The following is a 23,059-nucleotide window of genomic DNA, read 5'->3' as shown; positions in this document are numbered from 1 at the left end:
TGTGCGTGAGTGTGTGAGTGAGTGCGTGAGTGTGTGAGTGTGTGTGTGCGTGAGTGCGTGTGTGTGCGTGAGTGTGTGCGTGAGTGTGTGAGTGTGTGTGTGCATGAGTGCGTGAGTGCGTGCGTGAGTGTGTGCGTGAGTGCGTGAGTGTGTGAGTCTGTGCGTGAGTGTGTGCGTGAGTGTGTACGTGCGTGAGTGTGTGAGTGTGTGAGTGAGTGAGTGAGTGTGTGCGTGTGTACGTGAGTGTGTGCGTGAGTGTGTGCGTGAGTGTGTGCGTGAGTGCGTGAGTGTGTACGTGAGTGCGTGCGTGAGTGCGTGCGTGAGTGTGTGAGTGAGTGTGTACGTGAGTGCGTGAGTGTGTGAGTGCGTGAGTGAGTGCGTGAGTGTGTGCGTGAGTGTGTACGTGAGTGCGTGAGTGTGTGCGTGAGTGTGTGCGTGAGTGTGTGCGTGAGTGTGTACGTGAGTGCGTGAGTGTGTGAGTGCGTGAGTGTGTACGTGAGTGCGTGAGTGTGTGCGTGTGTACGTGAGTGTGTGAGTGTGTACGTGAGTGAGTGCGTGAGTGCGTGAGTGTGTGAGTGCGTGAGTGCGTGTGTGCGTGAGTGTGTGTGTGCGTGAGTGCGTGTGTGTGTGCGTGCGTGAGTGTGTGCGTGAGTGCGCGAGTGTGTGCGTGAGTGTGTACGTGAGTGCGTGAGTGTGTGTGTGTGTACGTGTGTGTGTGTGTACGTGTGTGTGTGAGTGTGTGTGTGTGTACGTGAGTGTGTGCGTGAGTGAGTGTGTGCGTGAGTGCGTGAGTGTGTGCGTGTGCACGTGAGTGTGTGTACGTGAGTGAGTGCGTGAGTGTGTGAGTGCGTGAGTGCGTGAGTGCGTGAGTGTGTGAGTGCGTGAGTGCGTGAGTGTGTGCGTGAGTGTGTGCGTGAGTGCGTGAGTGTGTGCGTGCGTGAGGGTGTACGTGAGTGTGTGCGTGAGTGTGTACGTGAGTGCGTGAGTGTGTGAGTGCGTGAGTGTGTGCGTGAGTGTGTGCTTGAGTGTGTGAGTGTGTGCGTGAGTGCGTGAGTGTGTGAGTGAGTGAGTGCGTGAGTGTGTGCGTGAGTGCGTGAGTGTGTGCGTGCGTGAGGGTGTACGTGAGTGTGTGCGTGAGTGTGTACGTGAGTGTGTGTGTGCGTGAGTGCGTGAGTGAGTGTGTACGTGTGTGTGTGTGTACGTGCGTGAGTGTGTGAGTGCGTGAGTGCGTGAGTGTGTACGTGAGTGAGTGCGTGAGTGCGTGCGTGAGTGTGTACGTGAGTGTGTACGTGAGTGTGTGAGTGCGTGAGTGCGTGAGTGTGTGTGTGTGTACGTGTGTGCGTGCGTGAGTGTGTACGTGAGTGTGTGCGTGTGTGAGTGCGTGAGTGTGTGCGTGTGTGCGTGAGTGTGTGAGTGAGTGAGTGCGTGAGTGTGTGCGTGAGTGCGTGAGTGTGTGCGTGCGTGAGGGTGTACGTGAGTGTGTGCGTGAGTGTGTACGTGAGTGTGTGTGTGCGTGAGTGCGTGAGTGAGTGTGTACGTGTGTGTGTGTGTACGTGCGTGAGTGTGTGAGTGCGTGAGTGCGTGAGTGTGTACGTGAGTGAGTGCGTGAGTGCGTGCGTGAGTGTGTACGTGAGTGTGTACGTGAGTGTGTGAGTGCGTGAGTGCGTGAGTGTGTGTGTGTGTACGTGTGTGCGTGCGTGAGTGTGTACGTGAGTGCGTGAGTGAGTGTGTACGTGAGTGCGTGTGTGCGTGCGTGAGTGTGTACGTGAGTGCGTGAGTGCGTGAGTGAGTGTGTACGTGCGTGAGTGTGTACGTGAGTGCGTGAGTGCGTGAGTGAGTGTGTACGTGAGTGCGTGAGTGAGTGCGTGAGTGAGTGTGTACGTGAGTGTGTGTGTGCGTGAGTGCGTGAGTGAGTGTGTACGTGTGTGTGTGTGTACGTGCGTGAGTGTGTGAGTGTGTGAGTGCGTGAGTGTGTACGTGAGTGAGTGCGTGAGTGCGTGCGTGAGTGTGTACGTGAGTGTGTACGTGAGTGTGTGCGTGAGTGCGTGAGTGCGTGTGCGTGAGTGCGTGAGTGTGTACGTGAGTACGTGAGTGTGTACGTGTGTGCGTGAGTGTGTACGTGAGTGCGTGAGTGTGTACGTGAGTGCGTGAGTGTGTACGTGAGTGAGTGTGTACGTGAGTGCGTGAGTGCGTGAGTGAGTGTGTACGTGAGTGAGTGTGTACGTGAGTGAGTGTGTACGTGAGTGAGTGTGTACGTGAGTGTGTACGTGCGTGAGTGTGTACGTGCGTGAGTGTGTACGTGAGTGCGTGCGTGAGTGAGTGCGTGAGTGCGTGAGTGTGTGCGTGAGTGAGTGCGTGAGTGCGTGAGTGTGTACGTGAATGCGTGAGTGTGTGCGTGAGTGAGTGCGTGAGTGCGTGAGTGTGTACGTGAGTGCGTGTGTACGTGAGTGAGTGTGTACGTGTGTACGTGAGTGAGTGCGTGTGTACGTGAATGCGTGCGTGAGTGTGTGTGTGCGTACGTGTGTACGTGAGTGAGTGCGTGAGTGTGTGCGTGTGTGAGTGCGTGAGTGCGTGCGTGTGTGTGTGAGTGTGTACGTGAGTGAGTGTGTACGTGTGTACGTGAGTGAGTGCTTGCGGGCACCTCGCGTCCCTTGAGGGTGACGAGGGCGGCCAGCGGCTTGGCGTAGAAGCGGGACAGCGAGAATCCCAGGCAGCCGTACATGCTGTTGGCCGTTAGCTTCAGTGCCTTCTGCCGGATGTCGTACTGCGAGCGGGGGGTGGTGGTGGCGTGTGGTGTGTGGTGTCGACAGAGTCACAATCCTTTAGCCGCGTCGCGAGAGAATTCCCGGCGAGTCACGAGGATCTTTTCACTCCACCACCCCCCCCCCGCGTAGGTTGTGTGGGGAGGTGGGGCCAGGGGGTGAGACTAAGGGCACGCTGACCTACGTGTAGAGGTCAGGGAGTGAGGCTGAGGTCACGCTGACCTGTGTGTAGAGGTCAGGGAGTGAGGCTGTGGTCACGCTGACCTACGTGTAGAGGTCATGGTGAGACTGGGGTCACGCTGACCTGTGTGTAGAAGTCAGGGAATGAGGCTGTGGTCACACTGACCTGTGTGTAGAGGTCATGGTGGGACTGGGGTCACACTGACCTGTGTGTAGAGGTCAGGGAGTGAGACTGGTCACACTGACCTACGTGTAGAGGTCATGGTGAGACTGGGGTCACGCTGACCTGTGTGTAGAGGTCAGGGTGTGAGACTGGGGTCACACTGACCTGTGTGTAGAGGTCATGGTGGGACTGGGGTCACGCTGACCTGTGTGTAGAGGTCAGGGTGAAACTAGGGTCACACTGACCTGTGTGTAGAGGTCAGGGAGTGAGACTGGGGTCACACTGACCTGTGTGTAGAGGTCAGGGAGTGAGACTAGGGTCACGCTGACCTGTGTGTAGAGGTCAGGGAGTGAGGCTGGGGTCACGCTGACCTGTGTGTAGAGGTCAGGGAGTGAGACTGGGATCACGCTGACCTGCATGTATAGGTCAGGGAGTGAGACTGGGGTCACGCTGACCTGCATGTAGAGGTCAGGGTTGAGGTCAGCTTGCTTCATGAGCCCCTTGACCTGCTTACGTCGCTCCACGAGCTTGCGAATCTCCGTGGGCAGCACGCCCAGCTCCAGGCCGGACTCTGGCAAATCCGGAATCCAGTCGGCACCCTGCTGGTGTACAAACAAAGACATCCCCCGTGTAGCCTTTACAGAACGCAGGGTCAAGTGTCAGCCTCCAGTACACTCAGCCAGCCACCCATACACCCAGCCAGCCACACATACACCCAGCCAGCCACACGTACACCCAGCCAGCCAAACACCCAGCCAGCCACACATACACCCAGCCAGCCACCCATACACCCAGCCAGCCACCCATACACCCAGCCAGCCACCCATACACTCAGCCAGCCACCCATACACCCAGCCAGCCATCCATACACCCAGCTAGCCAAACATACACCCAGCCAGCCACACACACACTCAGCCAGCCTCCCATACACCAGCCAGCTACCCATACACCCAGCCAGCCTCCCATACACCCAGCCAGCCACCCATACACCCAGCCACCCATACACCCAGCCAGCCACCCATACACCCAGCCACCCATACACCCAGCCAGCCTCCCATACACCCAGCCAGCCACCCATACACCCAGCCAGCCACCCATACACCCAGCCAGCCTCTCATACACTCAGCCAGCCTCTGATACACTCAGCCAGCCACACATACACCCAGCCAGCCTCCCATACACCCAGCCAGCCTCTGACACACTCAGCCAGCCACACATACACCCAGCCAGCCACCCATACACCCAGCCAGCCACCCATACACCCAGCCACCCATACACCCAGCCAGCCACCCATACACTCAGCCAGCCACCCATACACCCAGCCAGCCACACATACACCCAGCCAGCCTCCCATACACCCAGCCAGCCACACATACACCCAGCCAGCCACACATACACCCAGCCAGCCTCTCATACACTCAGCCAGCCACCCATACACCCAGCCAGCCACCCATACACCCAGCCAGCCTCCCATACACTCAGCCAGCCACACATACACCCAGCTACCCATACACCCAGCCAGCCTCTGATACACTCAGCCAGCCACCCATACACCCAGCCAGCTACCCATACACCCAACCAGCCACCCATACACCCAGCCAGCCACCCATACACCCAGCCAGCCACCCATACACCCAGCCACGAGGCGTTACCACCATTGAGGGTGAAAGAACTTCATTACAAAATGACCCCTTGCATCTAATTATCTTATAATCCACACACACACACAGACACAAAGATCCCCCATAGAGCCTTAACAGACTGTTGGGGCAAGTGCTGTTATCGAGTAGCACCTATGAAGGCTACCGGCACCATGGCACACGAGGGGGTGGGTGGCCGGCAACCACGCCCGGCCGCCTTTGTCTCCCCCGAGCGGCGAAGTTAACACACCGCACCAGGTACTCAATTGAGGTCGAGTCGACCTAGGAGAGGCCCGGCACCAATTGAGATGATGGCGGTGACCGTGAGCGGGAATCGAACTCGGGTCGCCGGGTTCGTAGCGCAGCGTAGCGCTAACCACTACACCACCGCTCCCCACAATCAGACACACAGCGACACACACACACACAGCCACGACTCCCCACCCAAACACGTTGATCACCCCTCAACTAACAACACAATCGCACTTTCACTCGCACGCACGCGCAGGCAAAGTTCCCCCCCCCCCCCCCCCGCATAGCCTCTTAACAAGACTGCCGGGGCAAGTGCTGCTACCCATACACCCAGCCAGCCACTACCGGCACTGTGGCACACGAGGGGGTGGGTGGCCAGCAACCACGCCCGGCCGCCTTTGTCTCCCCCAGGTGGTTGACGTTCACTACACCGCCGCGACACCGGGTAACTCCATTCGAGGCCCAGACACGTTTACACGCACGTCACCTGCCCGGGCGGAGTGTGCTGACACACGGTGGTGAAGCAGATGTTGTACTCCTGGATGATGGACGGGTACAGGCTGTTGAAATCCAGCAGGAGAATGAATTTGTCGTAAAATCCTGCCACGCACACACACAAAGACAGAGGTCCACCCCGTGTAGCCTCTTAACAAAGACTGTAGGGGCAAGTGCTGCTAGCGGGCAGCGCCTGTGAAGGCTGCCGGCACCGTGGCACACGAGGGGGTGGGTGGCCACCAGCACCGCGCCCGGCCGCCTTTGTCTCCCCCAGTGGCGATGTTTAACCACACACCGCACCGGGTACTCATTTGAGGCCGCGTCGATCTTAGGGGAGGGCCCAGGACCCTTTCAGATAATCGTCGCTGTTGCTAGACGAGAGCGGGAAATCGAACCCGGGTCGCTGGGTTCGTAGTGCGGCGCGCGCTAGTCGCTACACCACCGCTCCCCACGCACACACACACAGACACACACGGACACATGCACGGACACATGCACACACACACACACACGGACACACGCACGGACACACACACAGACACACACACAGACACACACACAGACACACACACACAGACACACACACACACACGGACACACACACAGACACACACACGGACACACACACAGACACACACGGACACATGCACACACGCACACAGACACACAGACACACAAACAGACACACACAAACAGACACACACACACGGACACACGCACGGACACACACACACAGACACACACACACACACGCACAGACACACACGCACGGACACACGCACAGACACACGCACAGACACACACAGACACACACACAGAAACACACACACAGAAACACACACACAGACACACACACAGACACACGCACAGACACATGGACCGCACGTGGTGACACAGCGGGCAGTGAGCATCCTCACACCGCTACGGCAACTGCCTCCTCGACGGCCTCACCCACCTACCCCCCCACCCCCCTGTTCCTTACTTTGCCCGAACCCCTCTCATCTCACTCCACTCCCCTCCACTCTCATCTCACTCCACGCTCTCTCCTACGTCTCCCTCTCATTTCACTCCACTCCCCTCCACTCTCATCTCACTCCACTCCCCTCTCATCCCACTCCCCCACTCCACTCTCTCTACCTCTCCCTCTCATCTCACTCCCCTCCCCTCTCATCTCACTCCACTCCACTCTCATCTCACTCCACTCCACACTCTCTCCTACCACTCCCTCTCATCTCACTCCACTCCCCTCATCTCACTCCACTCCACTCTCATCTCACTCCCCTCTCATCTCACTCCACTCCACTCTCATCTCACTCCACTCCCCTCTCATCTCACTCCCCTCTCATCTCACTCCACTCCCCTCATCTCACTCCACTCCCCTCTCATCTCACTCCACTCCCCTCTCATCTCACTCCACTCCACACTCTCTCCTACCACTCCCTCTCATCTCACTCCACTCCCCTCTCATCTCACTCCACTCATTCTCCTACCCCTAACCTCTCATCTCACTCCACTCCCCTCCACGCACTCTCCTACCTCTCCCCTCTCATCTCACTCCCCTCTCATCTCACTCCACTCCCCTCATCTCACTCCACTCCACGCATTCTCCTACCCCTAACCTCTCATCTCACTCCACTCCCCTCCACGCACTCTCCTACCTCTCCCCTCTCATCTCACTCCCCTCTCATCTCACTCCACTCCCCTCATCTCACTCCACTCCACGCATTCTCCTACCCCTAACCTCTCATCTCACTCCACTCCCCTCTCATCTCATCTCACTCCCCTCCACTCTCACCTCACTCCCCTCCACGCACTCTCCTACCTCTCCCCTCTCATCCCGCTCCACTACCCACCACGCTCTCCCCCCGCCCCAAACCTCTCCCCTCCCCCTCTCACTCCACGTGCTCCGCTACGCCCCACGAATTCATCCAGCAGCGGATAGGCCCTGCCTGACGACGGCGATGACGGCGGCGATGACGGCATACCGACTTTGGGCTCCAGGACGAGACCTCCAGCGTAGGCCGCCTTGCGCTTTCCCCTTCCCCGCTCGCCGTCTTCATCCTCCTCCTGGGGGTGAGCGTCACACGGAGGCCCGTCAGGGTGTGGTGGAGGGGAGTGAGCGTCACACGGAGGCCCGTCAGGGTGTGGAAGGGAGCGAGCGTCACACGGAGGCCCGTCAGGGTGTGGAGGGGAGTGAGCATCACACGGAGGCCCGTCAGGGTGTGGAGGGGAGTGAGCGTCACACGGAGGCCCGTCAGGGCGTGGTGGAGGGGAGCGAGCGTCACACGGAGGCCCGTCAGGGTGTGGAGGGGAGTGAGCGTCACACGGAGGCCCGTCAGGGTGTGGTGGAGGGGAGCGAGCGTCACACGGAGGCCCGTCAGGGTGTGGTGGAGGGGAGCGAGCGTCACACGGAGGCCCGTCAGGGTGTGGAGGGGAGCGAGCGTCACACGGAGGCCCGTCAGGGTGTGGTGGAGGGGAGCGAGCGTCACACGGAGGCCCGTCAGGGTGTGGAGGGGAGTGAGCGTCACACGGAGGCCCGTCAGGGAGTGGAGGGGAGCGAGCGTCACACGGAGGCCCGTCAGGGTGTGGAGGGGAGCGAGCGTCACACGGAGGCCCGTCAGGGCGTGGTGGAGGGGAGTGAGCGTCACACGGAGGCCCGTCAGGGTGTGGAGGGGAGCGAGCGTCACACGGAGGCCCGTCAGGGCGTGGTGGAGGGGAGCGAGCGTCACACGGAGGCCCGTCAGGGTGTGGAGGGGAGCGAGCGTCACACTGAGGCCCGTCAGGGTGTGGAAGGGAGCGAGCGTCACACGGAGGCCCGTCAGGGTGTGGAGGGGAGTGAGCGTCACACGGAGGCCCGTGGCGAACCCCACGAGCGGCGAGTGAAGGGGTGAGGCCGTTATGGGAACCGTGGCTGAGACCGGCAACTCGCTCTCACTCCGGCGAGCGTCTCTGTGTTTGTGAGCGAGTCTGTGGGTCTCTCTGTTTGTGTAGTCTGTGGGTCTCTCTGTTTGTGGAGTCTGTGGGTCTCTCTGTTTGTGAGCGAGTCTGTGGGTCTCTGTGTTTGTGGAGTCTGTGGGTCTCTGTGTTTGTGAGCGAGTCTGTGGGTCTCTGTGTTTGTGAGCGAGTCTGTGGGTCTCTGTGTTTGTGAGCGAGTCTGTGGGTCTCTGTGTTTGTGGAGTCTGTGGGTCTCTGTGTTTGTGCGAGTCTGTGGGTCTCTGTGTTTGTGGAGTCTGTGGGTCTCTGTGTTTGTGGAGTCTGTGGGTCTCTGTGTTTGTGGAGTCTGTGGGTCTCTGTGTTTGTGAGCGAGTCTGTGGGTCTCTGTGTTTGTGAGCGAGTCTGTGGGTCTCTGTGTTTGTGGAGTCTGTGGGTCTCTGTGTTTGTGGAGTCTGTGGGTCTCTGTGTTTGTGAGCGAGTCTGTGGGTCTCTGTGTTTGTGAGCGAGTCTGTGGGTCTCTGTGTTTGAGGAGTCTGTGGGTCTCTGTGTTTGTGGAGTCTGTGGGTCTCTGTGTTTGTGGAGTCTGTGGGTCTCTGTGTTTGTGGAGTCTGTGGGTCACTGTGTTTGTGAGCGAGTCTGTGGGTCTCTGTGTTTGTGAGCGAGTCTGTGGGTCTCTGTGTTTGTGGAGTCTGTGGGTCTCTCTGTTTGTGGAGTCTGTGGGTCTCTCTGTTTGTGGAGTCTGTGGGTCTCTGTGTTTGTGAGCGAGTCTGTGGGTCTCTGTGTTTGTGAGCGAGTCTGTGGGTCTCTGTGTTTGTGGAGTCTGTGGGTCTCTGTGTTTGTGAGCGAGTCTGGGGGTCTCTGTGTTTGTGGAGTCTGTGGGTCTCTGTGTTTGTGGAGTCTGTGGGTCTCTCTGTTTGTGGAGTCTGTGGGTCTCTGTGTTTGTGGAGTCTGTGGGTCTCTGTGTTTGTGGAGTCTGTGAGTCTCTGTGTTTGTGGAGTCTGTGGGTCTCTGTGTTTGTGGAGTCTGTGGGTCTCTGTGTTTGTGGAGTCTGTGGGTCTCTGTGTTTGTGGAGTCTGTGGGTCTCTGTGTTTGTGTAGTCTGTGGGTCTCTGTGTTTGTGAGCGAGTCTGTGGGTCTCTGTGTTTGTGAGCGAGTCTGTGGGTCTCTGTGTTTGTGGAGTCTGTGGGTCTCTGTGTTTGTAGAGTCTGTGGGTCTCTGTGTTTGTGGAGTCTCTGGGTCTCTGTGTTTGTGGAGTCTGTGGGTCCCTGTGTTTGTGGAGTCTGTGGGTCTCTGTGTTTGAGGAGTCTGTGGGTCTCTGTGTTTGTGAGCAAGTCTGTGGGTCTCTGTGTTTGTGGAGTCTGTGGCTCTCTGTGTTTGTGAGTCTGTGGCTCGCCCTGTGAGTCTGTGGCCCTCTCTGTGAGTCTGGGGCTCTCACTGTGAGTCTGTGGCTCTCTGTGCGAGTCTGTGCCTCTCACTGTGAGTCTGTGGCTCTCTTTGTGAGTCTGTAGCTCTCCCTGTGAGTCTGTGGCACTCACTGTGAGTCTGTGGGTCTCACTGTGAGTCTGTGGCTCTCACTCTGAGTCTGTGGTTCTCCCTGTGTGAGTCTGTGTCTCTCACTGTGAGTCTGTGGCTCTCCCTGTGCTCTCTGTGCGAGTCTGTTGCGCTCACTGTGAGTCTGTGGCTCTCTCTGTGAGTCTGTGGCTCTCCCTGTGAGTCTGTGGCTCTCTCTGTGAGTCTGTGGCTCTCCCTGTGAGTCTGTGGCTCTCACTGTGAGTCTGTGGCTCGCCCTGTGAGTCTGTAGCTCTCTGTGCGAGTCTGTGGCTCTCTCTGTGAGTCTGTGGCTCTCACTGTGAGTCTGTGGCTCTCTCTGTGTGAGTCTGTGGCGCTCCCTGTGAGTCTGTGGCTCTCAAAGGGAGTATGTGGTTCTCACTGTGAGTCTGGGGCTCTCACTGTGAGTCTGTGGCTCTCACTGTGAGTCTGTGGCTCTCACTGTGAGTCTGTGGCTCTCTCTGTGAGTCTGTGGCTCTCCCTGTGAGTCTGTGGCTCTCCCTGTGAGTCTGTGGCTCTCTGTGTGAGTCTGTGGCTCTCACTGTGAGTCTGTGGCTCTCCCTGTGAGTCTGTGGCTCTCACTGTGAGTCTGTGGCTCTCTGTGTGAGTCTGTGGCTCTCATTGTGAGTCTGTGGCTCTCCCTGTGTGAGTCTGTGGCTCTCTTTGTGAGTCTGTGGCTCTCACTGTGAGTCTGTGGCTCTCCCTGTAAGTCTGTGGATCTCCCTATGAGTCTGTGGCTCTGTGTTTGTGAGTCTGTGGCTCTATGTTTGTGAGTCTGTGGCTCTCCCTGTGCTCTCTGTGTGAGTCTGTGGCTCTCTGTGTGGGTCTGTGGCTCTGTGTTGGTGAGTCGGTGGCCCTCTCTGTGAGTCTGTGGCTCTCCCTGTGAGTCTGTGGCTCTCTGTGTGAGTCTGTGGCTCTCACTGTGAGTCTGTGGCTCTCTGTGTGAGTCTGTGGCTCTCATTGTGAGTCTGTGGCTCTCTGTGTGAGTCTGTGGCTCTCCCTGTGAGTCTGTGGCTCTCTCTGTGAGTCTGTGGCTCTCCCTGTGTGAGTCTGTGGCTCTCTCTGTGAGTCTGTGGCTCTCACTGTGAGTCTGTGGTTCTGTGTTTGTGAGTCTGTGGCTCTGTGTTTTTGAGTCTGTGGCTCTCCCTGTGCTCTCTGTGTGAGTCTGTGGCTCTCTGTGTGAGTCTGTGGCTCTCACTGTGAGTCTGTGGCTCTCTCTGTGAGTCTGTGGCTCTCCCTGTGAGTCTGTGGCTATGTGTTTGTGAGTCTGTGGCTCTCCCTGTGCTCTCTGTGTGAGTCTGTGGCCCTCACTGTGAGTCTGTGGCTCTCTCTGTGAGTCTGTGGCTCTCACTGTGAGTCTGTGGCTCTCTCTGTGAGTCTGTGGCTCTCCCTGTGAGTCTGTGGCTCTCCCTGTGAGTCTGTGGCTCTCCCTGTGAGTCTGTGGCTCTCACTGTGAGTCTGTGGCTCTCTGTGCGAGTCTGTGGCACTCACTGTGAGTCTGTGGCTCTCTCTGTTATTTTATTTTATCAATTTATTATTTTATTCTCATTCTACGTGACTTTACCGAAAGAACCAAAGAAGAAGGTCTCCCTGTGCTCTCTGTGTGAGTCTGTGGCTCTCACTGTGAGTCTGTGGCTCTCTCTCTGCGAGTCTGTGGCTCTCCCTGTGTGAGTCTGTGGCTCTCCCTGTGTGAGTCTGTGGCTCTCTCTGTGAGTCTGTGGCTCTCCCTGTGTGAGTCTGTGGCTCTCCCTGTGTGAGTCTGTGGCTATGTGTTTGTGAGTCTGTGGCTCTCCCTGTGTGAGTCTGTGGCTCTCCCTGTGTGAGTCTGTGGCTCTCTCTGTGAGTCTGTGGCTCTCACTGTGAGTCTGTGGCTCTCACTGTGAGTCTGTGGCTCTCTGTGTGAGTCTGTGGATCTCACTGTGAGTCTGTGGCTCTCCCTGTGTGAGTCTGTGGCTCTCCCTGTGTGAGTCTGTGTCTCTCCCTGTGTGAGTCTGTGGCTCTCTCTGTGAGTCTGCGGCTCTCCCTGTGTGAGTCTGTGGCTCTCACTGTGAGTCTGTGGCTCTCCCTGTGTGAGTCTGTGGCTCTCCCTGTGTGAGTCTGTGGCTCTCTTTGTGAGTCTGTGGCTCTCTCTGTGAGTCTGTGGCTCCCTGTGTGAGTCTGTGGCTCTCCCTGTGTGAGTCTGTGGCTCTCCCTGTGTGAGTCTGTGGCTCTCCCTGTGTGAGTCTGTGGCCCTCCCTGTGTGAGTCTGTGGCTCTCCCTGTGTGAGTCTGTGGCTCTCCCTGTGTGAGTCTGTGGCTCTCCCTGTGTGAGTCTGTGTCTCTCCGTGCGTGTGTGGTGGCTCTCCCTGTGTGAGTCTGTGGCTCTCCCTGTGTGAGTCTGTGGCTCTCCCTGTGTGAGTCTGTGTCTCTCCCTGTGTGAGTCTGTGTCTCTCCCTGTGTGAGTCTGTGGCTCTCCCTGTGTGAGTCTGTGGCTCTCCCTCTGTGAGTCTGTGGCTCTCCCTGTGTGAGTCTGTGGCTCTCCCTGTGTGAGTCTGTGGCTCTCCCTGTGTGAGTCTGTGGCTCTCCCTGTGTGAGTCTGTGGCTCTCCCTCTGTGAGTCTGTGTCTCTCCGTGCGTGTGTGGTGGCTCCACCTCTGCGGCCGTGCTGTTCTTGCGGCCGTACGTCTTGTCGGGGCAGATGAAGTTGCGCTGGTGGAACGCGTGGAGCAGCAGGAACTCATTCCGCTCCGACCGCCCGCCCAGCAGCGTGCGAGACTGCACAGCGACAATGACGACGACATCAACGACAACGACAACAATGATGGCGACGATGACGACAATGATGACGTCAACAATAACGACGATACCAACAAAGACTACACAAACAAAATTGCCCACACCGCCACGTCTCTCGCCACCGTCACCACCACCACCACTACCACCACCACCCCCTGGTGGTGTTGTTAGAACACACACACACACACCACGTCTCTCACCACCACCACCACCCCCCAGGGTGGCATGGTTAGAACACACACACACACACACCACGTCTCTCACCACCACCACCACCACCACCCCCCTGGTGGCATGGTTAGAACACACACACACCATGTCTCTCACCACCACCACCACCCCCCAGGGTGACATGGTTAGAACACACACACACACACCGCGTCTCTCACCACCACCACACCCCTGGTGGCATGGTTAGAACACACACACACACACACACCACGCCTCTCAACACCACCACCACACCCCTGGTGACATGGTTAGAACACACACACACACCACGTCTCTCACCACCACCACCACACCCCTGGTGGCATAGTTAGAACACACACACACCACGCCTCTCACCACCACCACCACCCTGGTGACATGGTTAGAACACACACACACACACCACGTCTCTCACCACACCACGCCCCTTGTGCCATGGTTAGAACACACACACACACACCACGCCTCTCACCACCACCACCACCACCCTGGTGACATGGTTAGAACACACACACACACACACACCGCGTCTCTCACCACCACCACCACCACCACCACCACACCACACCCCTGGTGACATGGTTAGAACACACACACACACACACCACGCCTCTCAACACCACCACCACACCCCTGGTGACATGGTTAGAACACACACACACCACGCCTCTCACCACCACCACCACACCCCTGGTGACATGGTTAGAACACACACACACCACGTCTCTCACCACCACCGCCACCGCCACCACACCACACCCCTGGTGACATGGTTAGAACACACACACACACACACACCACGTCTCTCACCACCACCACCACCACCACACCCCTGGTGACATGGTTAGAACACACACACACACACACCGCGTCTCTCACCACCACCACCGCCACCGCCACCACCACCACACCCCGGCGGTGTGAGCCGACACACAAAAAACTGCGGCCGCTCACCAGCAGGTTGCCGGCGATGCAGGTGATCTGGTGAGCCAGTGGCAGGGCGTTGAGCTCGCTCATGATGCTGAGCGCGTGCCGAGCGTCGGTGAGCGTGTGCGACGCCATGTCCAGCAGACGCTGAGAGTCGCTGCAGAATGCAGGGGACGATCGACACGTTTGTTTATACCCCAGGAGGAAGGGGGTGGTAAGGAGAGGGAGGGATGGGGGGTGGTGGTGAGGAGGGTGGGAAGAGTAATCCGATGAGCTATGAAGCTCTTTATCACAGGTGTCCAGGTAGGGGGGCACGGGGCACAACGCTACAACTAAACTAAACTAAAACTAAATTTTGATTCAAAGCTTTCGTGATGACTGCAAGGATTCAGCTTCTTTGGTACTTTCGGTAAAGTCACCACCACGTAGAATGAGAATAAAATAATAAAATAACACAATAAAATTCTCACGACGTTTCGGCCACAACACAAGTAGCCTTCTGCAGGTGAAGGAACAGAACTGTCGGGGAGACAGAGCTTCAATGGCGTCATCTGGTCCAACACCAGTGTGGAGACTGTTTTTTTTTGTATTTTGATACTATTCATCTGGTCCAACACCAGTGTGAGACTAAGGGCTCTAAGAAAAGCCGTCTCGGGTGTGGACCAATCAATGTCAAGGACGCCGCCAATATCATCATCAGAGTTGTCTCTCTTTTTCGATTTGAAGCTTTCGCGATGACTGCAAAAGATTAATCTTCTTTGGTTCCGTCGGTAAAGTCACCACCACGTAGAATGAGAATAAAATAATAATAAATTGATAAAATAAAATATCACAATAAAATTCTCGCGACGTTTCGGCCACAACGCAAGCGGCCTTCATCAACGTCGTGAGAATTTAATTGCCTTATTTTATTTTATCAATTTATTATTTTATTCTCATTCTACGTGGTGGTGACTTTACCGAAAGAGCTAAGGAATATAAACTAAATTTTGATTTAAAGCTTCCGTGACTGCAGGAATTACTCTTTGATTCTTTCGGTAAAGTGATGTAGAAATGAAAAAAGGGGAGGCCCAGGACAATCGTCACCGGTGGTGTTGGTGATCGCGAGCGGGAATCGAACTCGGGCCGCCGGGTTCGTAGCGCCTATGAAGGCCGGCACGGGCACCAACAACAACAACCGCCATTCGCCACTGAGTGGCGGTGACGTCACCACGGCGCCTGTGCCAGGCTAGGTGCACGTTGAGGCCACGTGAAGTGTCGAACTCCCGCCGGCAGGAGGTCACGGGGCAGACCCAGCAGGTGCCATGGGGTCGACTGACTGAGATGAGTGGCCGATGCACCACCTGTGCCCCCTACTGTGCCCCCTACTGTGCCAACTTGCTGTGTTTTAGCCTGCCAACACGCACACACCAACGCACGCACACCAACTCACGCACACCAACACACACACACCAACACACACACACCAACACACGCACACCAACACACACCAACACACGCACACCAACACACGCACACCAACACACACACCAACACACGCACACCAACACACAAACACACCAACACACACACGCCAACACACGCACACCAACACACGCACACCAACACACACACCAACACACACACACCAACACACACACACACACACACCAACACACACACACCAACACACACACACACCAACACACACACCAACACACACACACCAACACACACACACACACACCAACACACACACACACACACCAACACACACACACCAACACACACACACACCAACACACACACATACAACAACAACACACGCACACCAACACACACACACACACACCAACACACACACACCAACACACACACACACGCACACCAACACACGCACACCAACACACGCACACCAACACACGCACACCAACACACACACCAACACACGCACACCAACACACACACACCAACACACACACACCAACACACACACACCAACACACACCAACACACACACACACCAACACAAACACACCAACACACACACCAACACACCAACACACACACACCAACACACACACACCAACTCACACACACACACACCAACTCACACACACACACACACCAACACACACACACCAACACACACACACCAACACACACACACCAACACACGCACACCAACTCACACACACACACCAACACACACACACACCAACACACACACACCAACACAAACACACCAACACACCAACACACACACACCAACACACACACACCAACTCACACACACCAACACACGCACACCAACACACCAACACACGCACACACACCAACTCACCAACACACACACACCAACACACACACACCAACACACACACACACCAACACACACACCAACACACACACACCAACACACACACACCAACACACACACCAACACACCAACACACACACACCAACACACACACACACACACCAACTCACACACACCAACACACGCACACACACCAACTCACCAACACACACACACCAACACACACACACCAACACACACACACCAACACACCAACACACACACCAACACACCAACACACGCACGCCAACTCACGCGTAGGCGGCCGAGATGCTCTCTGCGGGGAACGGCTCCCGCTTGGCCCTCAGCAGCGAGGCGACCAACTCATCGAGGTCATAGCTCTTGCAGCGGATGAGCTCACGGGCTGACGTCTTCACGTCACACACCACGCGCCCGCACGTCGCCAGACGCTCCACCACGCGCCGGCCCTGCCACGCCACGCCGGACACGGTCACAGGCATAGACACCACCAACACCGTCACACACAGACACCACCCACACCGTCACACACAGACACCACCCACACCGTCACACACAGACACCACCCACACCGTCACACACAGACACCACCCACACCGTCACAGGCACAGACACGACCCACCCCAACACAGACACCACCCGCACCGACACACACAGACACCACCCACACCGTCACAGGCACAGACACGACCCGCACCAACACAGACACCACCCGCACCGACACACACAGACACCACCCACACCGTCACAGGCACAGACACGACCCGCACCAACACAGACACCACCCACACCGACACACACAGACACCACCCACACCGTCACAGGCACAGACACGACCCGCCCCAACACAGACACCACCCGCACCGACACACACAGACACCACCCACACCGTCACACACAGACACGACCCGCACCAACACAGACACCACCCACACCGACACACACAGACACCACCCACACCGTCACAGGCACAGACACGACCCGCACCAACACAGACACCACCCACACCGTCACAGGCACAGACACGACCCGCACCAACACAGACACCACCCACACCGACACACACAGACACCACCCACACCGTCACAGGCACAGACACGACCCGCACCAACACAGACACCACCCGCACCGACACACACAGACACCACCCACACCAACACAGTCACAGACACCACCCGCACCGTCACACACAGACACCACCCACACCAATACAGTCACAGACACCACCCGCACCGTCACACACAGACACCACCCACACCAACACAGTCACAGACACCACCCGCACCGTCACACACAGACACCACCCGCACCGTCACACAGACACCACCAACACAAACACAGACACCACCCACACCGTCACAGACACGACCCGCACCGTCACACACAGACACCACCCGCACCAACACAGACACCACCCACACCGTCACACACAGACACCACCCGCACCGTCACACACAGACACCACCCGCACCAACACAGACACCACCCGCACCGTCACACACAGACACCACCCACACCGTCACAGACACAGATACCACCCACATCGACACAGACACCACCCACACCGTCACACACAGACACCACCCACACCGTCACACACAGACACCACCCACACCGTCACACACAGACACCACCCACACCGTCACACACAGACACCACCCACACCGTCACACACAGACACCACCCACACCGTCACACACAGACACCACCCACACCGTCACACACAGACACCACCCACACCGTCACAGACACCACCCCCACCGACACAGACACCACCCCCACCATCACAGACACAACCCCGACCGTCACAGACACCACCCCCACCGTCACAGACTCCACCCATAACGACACAGACACCACCCCCACTGACAGACACCAACAACAACAGCCATTCGCCACTAAGTGGCGGTGACGTCACCACGACGCTTGTGCCAGGCTATGTGCACCCTGAGGCCACGTGAAGTGTCGAACGCCCGCTGGCAGGAGGTCACGGGGCAGACCCAGGTGCCACGGGTCGACTGACTGAGATGACTGGCTGATGCACCACCTGTGCCCCCTACTGTGCCAACCTGCTGTGCTTTAGCCACCCGGCGCTCCGCTCGTTGTTGTGAGCGTCGCTCCTCCGCCCTCCGTTGTTGTTGGAGGGCGACTGCCTCCAACTGCCCAGTAGCATCCTTCACGAGCCTCCTCCACAGAGGCCGATCTTGACACCGCTGGTACCAGTCATCGGCAAATCCACTCAGCTCCACGTCCTCCTGTACCACATCACTCCATCTCTTCTCTAGCCCATGCCGCGCCCGCTTAGCTCCCTCGATCCGGCCAAACAAAAGCTGTTTCGGCATGCGGTGGCTGGGCATGCGGGCTACATGGCCCAGCCATCGCAGCCTTGCCTGCCGGAGGAGCTCACCGATGGGACCCTGCCCAGATCTTTCAAGGATTTGTGAGCTCCTCACACAATCCAGTCTGGTTAAACCCAGGATGGATCGTAGGCAGGCCAGCCTAAATGTTTCTAACCGGCGAAGATGTTCCATTAGGGGGGTCCACGTTTCGCAAGCGTAGAGAAGGGAGGGAATGACCGTGGCCGAGAAGACCTGAAGCTTAGTGCGAAGCGACAGACCAGGTAGCTTCCACACAGCGTTACGCAACCGATGAAAAGATATTGCCGCTCGACTGATTCGGAGTGAGACCTCTGCTGTTAAACTGGAGCCAGTCATAAGCACACTGCCCAGGTATGGGAAACTCTCCACTCTCTCCACAACTGCCCCATCACCGATTGGAAGTTGTGGGGGTGGAGTGTCCGATGGTACAAAATACCCAGGCAGGTGCTTAGTTTTGGTGGGGCTGATGGTAAGGCCCACCTCTTAGTGGCACGCTCCAGTCTCAGCAGCAGCGTCTCCAACTCCTCCTCTGACTGAGCAGCTATTACCAAATCATCAACATACATAACGTGGTTGAGCAATAGGGAGCCATCCCTTGACCGCACCCGGGCATCGATTAGCCTCCCATTATATCTGTACCATATGGAGATTCCCCCGGTACAGCTATTGAAGGCTTCACGAACTACGTGGTCAAAATAGATGTTAAATAATGTGGGAGCCAGAGGACATCCCTGTCGCACCCCAAGGTGTACAGGGAATGGCTCTGACTCCCGGCCACGTAGTTTTACCCGGGCCCGCTCACCATCATGAAGGTCCTTAATGATCGTGAGCAGAGGGTCAGGTACTCCAAAAGCACGAAGAACGACCCAGAGCCCAGGCCTACTGATGGTATCATAGGCCTTGACCAGGTCAATAAAGCAGAGATGTAGGTCTTGTTGGAATTTCCTACACCTCTGCTGTAGCAGACGGACAGAAAATATGGCATCTGTGCAGGACCGCCCTTTCCTGAAACCGCATTGGGGCTCCGCAAGCCTCTCCTCAGCGTGCCTGGCAAGGCGATGCTGAATAATCCTTGCCAGGACCTTTCCCGGCACACTGAGGAGTGAGATGCCCCTGTAGTTGTTACAGTCTGTGCGGTCCCCCTTCTTAAAAAGGGGGACCACCAGGGCATCCTTCCAATCCTGCGGAACCCGTCCAGTGGTCCAGACTGTTGTTATGATGTCATATAAGGCAGTCTGTGCACAAACGCCACCCTCCCTCAGCATTTCGCTTGGGAGATCATCTCTGCCCGCTGCCTTTCCTGGTCTCAGACTCCGGATCGCCTTCAATACTTCCTCAGCAGATGGCACCTCAGCCAGCCACTCACAGGGGGTGACTTCTTCCAATATTTGAGGCACCGCAGCCTCAGCAGGGTCATCCTCACTTTGTGCCACGATGTTTTCCTGGCTGAGGGATTTTCCCTCCCCCAGAACCTCACAGAAATGCTCAGCAAATCTGCGAACCTGTTCCTGGGGGTCGGAGATTGGATCACCGTTTTTTCCCCTAATGATGGTAATAGGTGTGGCGCTGCAGGTTACTTTTTTGATGGAGTTAAATAGAGATTTGTGATCACGGGCCACTGAGGCAGACTCCATCTCCTCAGCAACCCGCGACCACCACCCATCCTTGCAGCGCCTCACGGCTCTCCGAACCTCCGAGCGAAGGCTGCGGTAAGCCTCCTCATTCTCTGACGTGGGATTCTGTAGCCGATGACAGTGGGCCTGTCGCTTTTTCTCAACCATCCTGAACACCTCCTCTGTCAGCCAGAGTCTCTGGGGAGGTCTGGACCGCGTACCCAAAGCAGCCATTGCAGCTGCATGAGTCACAGTCCTAAACCTCGCGCATTTACCCTCGACATCAGGAGGAGTCGGGGACAATGCCAATCCCAGCCGCAAGCGATGATGAAATTCTCGCTTGCAACTTTCATCAGATAACTGAGACCAGGCCACTTTATGTTGGAATGGGGTCCTGGGTGTACACCCACCACCGGAGTGGAAGAATGGCAGATCAGCTCCACGGTAGGTCCTGGTGTCAAGGACATGGGCTCGCATTCGCTGGTCCGTCACTATGTAGTCCAGCAGATGTTCTTGCTTGGACCCGGCATGCATCCATGATGTTGTGTGGATGCGCCGATGCCGGAACAGCGTGTTGGTAATTACAAGCCCATGGGCTGCACAAAAATCTAGCAGCCTCCTACCGTTGTTATTGAGCTGATCTGGCCCATGCCCTCCAATCACTCCAGACCAGGTGCCAGTATCATGACCAACTCGGGCATTAAAGTCACCCAACATGATGACTCTATCCTGAGGGGCCACTTTAGCCAGCACCTGTGACAGGAGATCATAGAAGGCATCTGACTCATCGGCTTTGCCTGCATCCCTCCACGGATGTTCATCTTCGGTGGGTGCATAAGTAACCACGACCACCACTCCTCGCCTCCGGTTGATGGGAAGGCGAGCCCAAAGTAGCCTGGGGCTTACAGCTTCCCACACCTCACCGCCACGCTCCCACGCTCCCTTCATTCTTTTGTTCAAAAGAAGACCCACACCCTGTTGTTTGGCAGTCTGCTGCCCCGAGTAGAGGACTGTCCACCCCTCATGGTGGCAGGAGCCAGAGCCGGTCCACCGGACCTCCTGAATGCCGCATAGATCCAGGCGGTACCGGTCCAGCTCCCGACAGAGGAGTGGCAGCCTCTCCTCTGCAGTGAGCGTTCGAACATTCCACGTGGCCACCCGTAGTGGCTTTTCGTTGTTTCACAGACACCACCCACACCGACACAGACACAACCCCCATCGTCAGACACCACCCACACCGTCACAGACACCACCCACACCGACACAGACACCACCCACACCGTCACAGACACCACCCCCACAGTCACAGACACCACCCCCACCGTCAGAGAGAGAGAGAGGGCGACTCAGAGAGAGAGAGAGGATGACTCAGAGAGAGGACGACTCAGAGAGAGAGAGAGGACGACTCAGAGAGAGAGGGGACGACTCAGAGAGAGGGGACGACTCAGAGAGAGAGAGAGAGGACGATTCAGAGGGAGAGAGGACGACTCAGAGAGAGAGAGGACGACTCAGAGAGAGAGAGGACGACTCAGAGAGAGAGGACAACTCAGAGAGAGAGAGAGGACGACTCAGAGAGAGAGAGAAAGGACGACTCAAGAGAGAGTGGACAACTCAGAGAGAGAGAGAGGACGACTCAGAGAGAGAGAGAGGACGACTCAGAGAGCGAGAGAGAGAAAGGACGACTCAAGAGAGAGTGGACAACTCAGAGAGAGAGAGAGGACGACTCAGAGAGAGAGAGAGGACGACTCAGAGAGCGAGAGAGAGAAAGGACGACTCAAGAGAGAGGACAACTCAGAGAGAGAGTGGACGACTCAGAGAGAGCGAGAGCGAGACGACTGAGAGGAGACGGGCGACTCAGAGAGAGAGAGCGAGAGAGAGAGGACGACTCAGAGAGAGAGCGAGAGAGGACGACTCAGAGAGAGAGAGCGAGAGAGAGAGGACGACTCAGAGAGAGAGAGAGGACGACTCAGAGAGAGAGAGGACGACTCAGAGATAGAGAGCGAGAGAGAGAGGACGACTCAGAGAGAGAGAGGACGACTCAGAGAGAGAGAGAGAGAGGACTACTCAAGAGCGAGAGAGCAAGAGAGAGAGGACGACTCAAGAGAGAGAGAGCGAGAGAGGACGACTCAGAGAGAGAGAGAGCGAGAGCGGACGACTGAGAGGAGACGGGCGACTTCGCTCGCCCCCCCGGCACGTTCCCGTGGCACGTCCGCCCCCCTGTCACCCCGAGGCGAGGCATGGCAGAGCGACGCAGGCGACTGAGCTTGCTCCAGTGGGGGGCCTTGCACGCCGAGATCCTCTGCAGCAGCACCTCCAGGTCGAAGCCGACGATGTCGTGGCCCTGCGCGCGTGCACCGCAGGAGTCGGAGGCACGTGTCAGGGCGGTAAGGGGGGGACTAGCGGTCGCGGGGGGGTAATGAAGGGGGAATCAGCAGGGGAAGGGACTAAGGGGGTCACAGGGCGTAGCGACAGGTTACTTGACATCGTGGGCACGGGAGGTAATGATAGAGGTAATGATAGAGGTAATGAAGGGGGAATCAGCAGGGGAAGGGACTAGTGGTCACAGGGCGTAGCGACAGGATACTTGACATAGTGGGCACGGGAGGTAATGATAGAGGTAATGATAGAGGTAATGAAGGGGGAATCAGCATGGGAAGGGACTAGGGGTCACAGGGCGTAGCGACAGGTTACTTGACATAGTGGTCACGGGGGGTAATGACGGGGGAATCAGCATGGGAAGGGACTAGTGGTCACAGTGGGTAGCGACAGGTTACTTGACATCGTGGGCACGGGAGGTAATGATAGAGGTAATGAAGGGGGAATCAGCAGGGGAAGGGACTAGGGGTCACAGGGCGTAGCGACAGGTTA

The 23,059-nt window shown here is 57.0% G+C and overlaps 1 protein-coding gene across 2 annotated transcripts in view; it reads right to left on the bottom strand.

The window, feature by feature from the left end:
* The window catches only part of POLA1 (DNA polymerase alpha 1, catalytic subunit), a 110,998-nt gene that overhangs the window by 40,923 nt on the left and 47,016 nt on the right, over positions 1–23,059 (bottom strand). For both annotated transcript variants that reach the window (XM_076063645.1, XM_032978612.2), the window contains 8 exons: positions 22,416–22,532; positions 16,477–16,649; positions 13,911–14,040; positions 12,603–12,725; positions 7,478–7,559; positions 5,485–5,597; positions 3,561–3,704; positions 2,642–2,764 (listed from right to left, as the gene is read on the bottom strand). In XM_076063645.1, the coding sequence (XP_075919760.1) occupies positions 2,642–2,764; positions 3,561–3,704; positions 5,485–5,597; positions 7,478–7,559; positions 12,603–12,725; positions 13,911–14,040; positions 16,477–16,649; positions 22,416–22,532 (1,005 nt within the window). The remainder of the gene's footprint in view (positions 1–2,641; positions 2,765–3,560; positions 3,705–5,484; positions 5,598–7,477; positions 7,560–12,602; positions 12,726–13,910; positions 14,041–16,476; positions 16,650–22,415; positions 22,533–23,059) is intronic.

The sequence above is a fragment of the Petromyzon marinus genome, unplaced genomic scaffold, assembly GCF_048934315.1.
Source record: "Petromyzon marinus isolate PM22_M1 ecotype Great Lakes invasive population unplaced genomic scaffold, UKy_Petmar_22M1.pri1.0 PM_Scaffold_17, whole genome shotgun sequence".
NCBI lineage: Eukaryota > Metazoa > Chordata > Hyperoartia > Petromyzontiformes > Petromyzontidae > Petromyzon > Petromyzon marinus.
Note: the sequence above shows the minus strand (reverse complement) of the source record. Positions and strands in the feature narration are given on the sequence as shown.